The sequence below is a fragment of the Eimeria necatrix genome, genomic scaffold (assembly GCF_000499385.1).
Source record: "Eimeria necatrix Houghton genomic scaffold, Enh_scaff994, whole genome shotgun sequence".
Taxonomy (NCBI): Eukaryota; Apicomplexa; class Conoidasida; order Eucoccidiorida; family Eimeriidae; genus Eimeria; species Eimeria necatrix.
Genome location: NW_013654783.1, coordinates 1 through 5,000, shown reverse-complemented (window position 1 = coordinate 5,000; position 5,000 = coordinate 1). Strand labels below are relative to the sequence as shown.

The following is a 5,000-nucleotide window of genomic DNA, read 5'->3' as shown; positions in this document are numbered from 1 at the left end:
GGGCTGCTCAGGAAACCTGCAGCAAGCAGCTCGCCTTCTACTGCCCGCCGCTCCACAGAGGCCACGTCCAGCTCATCCATCGCTGCTGCTGCTGCCGCTGCTGCTGCTGCTGCTGCTGCTGCTGCTGCTGCTGCTGCTGCTGCTGCTGCAGGGGACCCGGGGGAGACACGCGCTCTGGACCGCAGGGCCTCGAGGCCCTCAGCAGCAGCTGCTGCTGCGTCTTCGCAATTAAAATAAAAATAAATTTTAATTTTTATTTATTTCGCTTTGTCGCCTGCAGTCGCAGCCCCACAACGCTGCTGCTGCTGCTGCTGCTGCTGCTGCTGCTGCTGCTGCTGCTGCTGCTGCTGGTGGTCTGCAGCGGGCTGAGCCGCTGCGGCGAGGCGCTGCAGCAGCTCGCGGCCCTCCAGCAGCAACTGAGGGAATTAAAAGAATTAAATTAAATTAAATTATTTATTTTATTTTATTTTATTTTATTTCATTTATTTCATTTATTTCATTTATTCAAAAAAAATTCAAAGTGCTTCTCTGCGCAAAGACACGAGCCCTGCGGCGCCGCTGGACGGCGCCCGCAGCCGAAACCCTAAACCCTAAACCCTAAACCCTAAACCCTAAACCCTAAACCCTAAGTCTTAAACCCTAAACCCTAAACCCTAAACCCTAGGCCCGCACATTTAGCCCTACAGCCCAGATCCAAAAACCTAAACCCTAAACCGCCAACGGGAAACCCCAAAATGTTTTTACAGAACCCTAAACCCTAGAACTTCGACTCTAGGCCCTAAACCCTAAACCCTAAACCCTAGCAGCAAACCCTGAATTGCGGTATCTGTATTCGGTAGGATAAGCCCCAGCAACAAAACCCAAATCCTATACCCTAAACCCTAAACCCTAGCAGCAAACCCTGAATTGCAGTATTTGTATTGGGTAGGATAAGCCCCAGCAACAAAACCCAATCCCTAAACCCTAAACCCTAAACCCTAAACCCTAAACCCTAAACCCTATTCCCTAAACTCCAAACCCTAGAGTTTCAAACCCAGGTTGGGCCTACGCTACACACCGGGCCAACTCCTGCGGGGCAAGGCACCACAAACCCTAGACCCTAAACCCTAAACCCTAAACCCTTAGCCCTAAACCCTAAACCCTTAGCCCTAAGCCTTAAACCCTAAACTCCAAAAGCAAATGTGAGAACCCTAAACCCTAAACCCTAAACCCTTCTTGAGGCAATGTGCGCCAGTTGATGGGACCAGTCGCGTTTCAGTGAAAACCCTTTAGTGTTTAGGGTTTAGGGTTTAGGGTTTAGGGTTTAGGCCTACGGCATGGCATACGGGGTCTGGAATTCAGGGTTTAGGGTTTAGTGTTTTGAATATTGGCTCTCTTCTACACTCTACTAGGCAGCAGTCGCTGCTGCTGCTGCTGTTGCCGCTGCTGCTGCTGCAGCTGTTGCTGCTGCCGCTGCTGCAGCTGCAGCTGCGGCTGCTGCTGTTGCTGCTGGCGCCGCTGCTGCTGCTGCTTTCTGCTGCTGCGCCTTTAATTGGATTGTTATTTGTAAAGTTTACAAAAGGGTTTTCTTTTTATTTATTATTTTAAACATTTATTTTAATTTATCTTTTCTCCCCCAATGCAGCACTTAGGAAGAGAGTGGCCCCCGTGTACACAAGACTCAAGCACGCAGCAGCAGCAGCAGCAGTAGCTGCTGCTGCTGCTGCAACACGAGAAGCAGCAGCAGCAGCAGCAGCAGCAGCAGCTGCTGCTGCTGCTGCAGGAGAAGCAGCGGCTGTAGCAAGACAGCAGCAAACGAAAGCTACCTTGTTTTAAATTCCAAGTTCTCTCCCAGTAGTCCAAAGACTTGCCTTGAAGCTTTTAAGGTCATTTCGGTAGAGGCTTCAGCTCGGGTCTCCAGACCCTAAACCCTAAACCCTAAACCCTAAACCCTAAACCCTAAACCCTAAACCCTAAACACTAAACACTAAACGCTGAACCACAAAGGCTGCAAACAGCAAAGAGCCTCAGCTGCCTCTGAGGCCCTTTTATGCTGGACTCTGAAATAAAAACAAAAATGAAAAATAAAAAATAAAGAGTCGAAGTGGTTTTGTTTGCTTCCAGTGTATGGACACCAAGAAGCAACCCTAAACCCTCGCAAATCGAAAATAAAACACTTTTAAAAGTGCATGCAGCAGATTGCATGCATTGGGGCTGGCTCAGGCTCTGCAGCAGCACAAAACAATTAAAACATTAATCCAAATATGTTTTTATTTTTGGACTTTTAAATGAATTTGCTTTTCTCGCTTCCAGCTGCAGCAGCGGGCTTGGGAGCCTCGCTGCGCGGCACTAGAAAGGGCGAAGGGTCTTCTTTTGAAGGCAGTCAGGGCTAGGGTTTAGGGTTTAGGGTTTAGGGTTTAAGGTTTAGGGTTTAGGGTTTAGGGTTGAGGGTTTAGGGTTTCACGGCGACTGAGAGCGCAGGCGAGGCGGTTCTTGGAAAGGGTTTAGGGTTTAGGGTCACGAGGCTATGCCAAATGAGGAAGATGTCTTTGCAGGAAACTCCAGAAGGAAATAAATGGCAAAATTAATTAAATTAATTCATTTTAATTTGCAAAAAGTTTTAATTTCGGGTGTCACGGGAGGCGCGCGAGAGCGGTCCGGTCGGGTCAGGTCACTTGGTCTGAGGTGTACGTACACCGCAGGTTCTCCGCATCCGCTTCTTCCCGATTGGCCATTTAAAGTCGCAAATAAATAAAATTAAAGTTTTAAAAATATAATTTTGCATTTTAAATAATATATTTCAGGGAAAGAGCCGGAAAAAGCAGCAGAAGGGCCCCAGTGGGGGCTGGGAGTGCTGCGTGGCGGCCACCGGCGCGAGAGCCGCTGGGGCCTTTCTTGCGCGTTCTGCAGCACTTGTGGATATATTTAAAAAGAACTTCGCTTTATGTTTTTGTTATTTGATTATTTCTTAATTTTTGTCCTTTTCGAGTCTCAAGGAAGCCGCAGCCGCCGCTGCCGCCGCTGAAGCGCCGTGTCAGTGCGCTGCCTCGTGTCCTTCTGCACGACTGCGAGCCGAGGGTTTAGGGTTTACAAACTAGGGTTTAGGGTTTAGGGTTTAGGGTTTGGCCGGCCCTGCCCCTCCCCAAGGCCTCAAAACCCTCTCACTGCCTCCCCCTGTCTTTGGGGGGCCCCAGGCTGCAGTGTAGATACACCCCAGCTGGGGCCTTCGTGTGGCCCTTTCGGGCCCTCCGGTGTCTAGACACTCCATTTTGTTGGCTTTTCTCGAGCCCTCAGGGGCCCCTGTGTCTCCCTTGCAGCTGCTGCTTCTCGTGTCTCTTTTTTGTCTTTTTGTGTCTCCTTTTTGTCTTCTTTTGTCGCTTTTTTGTCTTCTTTTGGCTACTCTTTGGCGGTCTTTCCTGCTGCGCTTTTGCCCGCGACCCAGATGGGCCCTCGCCGAAGCAGCAGCAGCAGCAGCAGCAGCAGCAGCAGCAACAGCAGCGAAGCAGCAGCAATAGCAGCAGCAGAGAGTTGACCGCTTTCTGCTCCCAGCAGCCTTCTGCCCGCACTCCTCGGACAAAAACCCGCACCATCCGCAGCAGCAGCAGCAGCAGCAGCAGCAGCAGCAGCAGCAGCAGCAGCAGCAAGATGAACTACGAGGCCCACGAGCCTCTCTTTGAGGGGGCCCCCCTCGAGGGGCCCCCCGACTGGGACGGCGACGGCTGGGCCGCCATAGTCAGTTCAATGCTGCTGGGGGCCCCCCAGAACATGGGGGGTACTTCTTTGTTGGGGGCCCCCGGGTGGCCTGCTCCTCCTGAGTCTGGTCTGCTGCAGCAGCAGCTGCAGCAGCAGCAGCTGCAGCAGCAGCAGTTGCAGCAGCAGCAGGTGCAGCAGCAGCAGGTGCAGCAGCAGTTGCAGCAGCAGCAGTTGCAGCAGCAGCTGCAGCAGCAGCTGCAGGAGCAGCAGCTGCAGCAGCAGCTGCAGCAGCAGCTGCAGCAGCAGCTGCAGCAGCAGCAGTACAAGCGTTGCCTGGGGGCGTTTGGCGGGAGCAGCAGCGAGGGCGCTGCTGCTGCTGCTGCGCAGCCCACGGAAGTGGGGGGCCCCCCGTCTCTGTGCTGCAGCAGCCCCGCAGCAGCAGACAGCAGCGCTGCTGCTGCTGCAGCAGCTAAGAGGCACCTGCGGCCCCGTGTGGGGCCCCGGGCGAAGCGGCGGCGAAGACAAAAAGGAGACAGTGAAGATTCGGAAGCAAGTGACTGGCTGCCTCGAGGTTCTTCCGCAGAAGCAGCAGCAGCAGCAGCAGCAGCAGCGCGGTGGCCGACGCCGCCGTCTGCTGCTGCTGCTGCTGCTGCTGCTGCAGGGGGCGCGGCTGCGGGGGCGGGGAGCCGGCCGCGGCAGAAGCAGCAGCGGCTGCTGCGGCAGCAGCAGCAGCAGCAGGAGCAGCAGGAGGACAGCGACGACTCGACGGTGTCCGTGGGTTCTCTCTCGCTCGCTCACCAGCCGCCGCGCCCCCCCCCTCCGCAGCAGCAGCAGCAGCAGCAGCAGCAGCAGCAGCAGCAGCAGCCCGGCTTCCGGCTGTCGCGTTCTCCGTACCCGTGCAGCAGCAGCAGCAGCAGCAGCAGCAGGGCGTGTGTGTCGTCTCCCGCGTGCGCGTTTTCGCGCCTCCCCGCGAGCTTCGCCTCCCCCGCGCCCCCCGCAGCAGCAGCAGCAGCAGCAGCAGCAGCAGCAGCAGCAGCAGCAGCAAAACTCGAAAATGCTGCACTTAATGACTACGACATGTGCGAAATCGCCCTCGAGTGGCACCTCCCCGAACTCAAAGAAACCCCACAAAGGCCCCGCGGCCTCGTGCCGGTGCGCCGCGTCTTCGGCGTAAACGCGGGGATGACTCTCTTCAACCTTCACCGCATTATTTGCATTTCTCTTGGACTCGATGAAGAAGTCTGCTGCTGCTGCTGCTGCTGCTGCTGCTGCTGCTGCTGCTGCTGCTGCTGCTGCACGGGTACGGAGAACGCGACAGCCGGAACGGC

General features: G+C 54.9%; 2 protein-coding genes across 2 annotated transcripts in view; one reads left to right on the top strand and one right to left on the bottom strand.

Moving 5' to 3' along the window:
- Positions 1-80, bottom strand: part of ENH_00085580 (hypothetical protein) — a gene marked incomplete at both ends in the record, with an annotated part of 2,010 nt that extends 1,930 nt beyond the window's left edge. The window contains one exon of the mRNA XM_013583587.1: positions 1-80. This exon is cut by the window's left edge and continues 704 nt beyond it. Coding sequence (XP_013439041.1) covers positions 1-80 — 80 coding nt within the window.
- A 2,187-nt stretch (positions 81-2,267) lies between these two features.
- On the top strand, positions 2,268-4,824 carry ENH_00085570 (hypothetical protein, conserved; the record flags this gene model as incomplete). The annotated part of the gene is made up of 2 exons (XM_013583586.1): positions 2,268-2,361; positions 3,422-4,824. Coding segments are annotated over 2 exons (1,497 nt in total), but the record flags the coding sequence as incomplete, so codon positions are not given.
- Between the last annotated feature and the right edge of the window lie 176 nt (positions 4,825-5,000).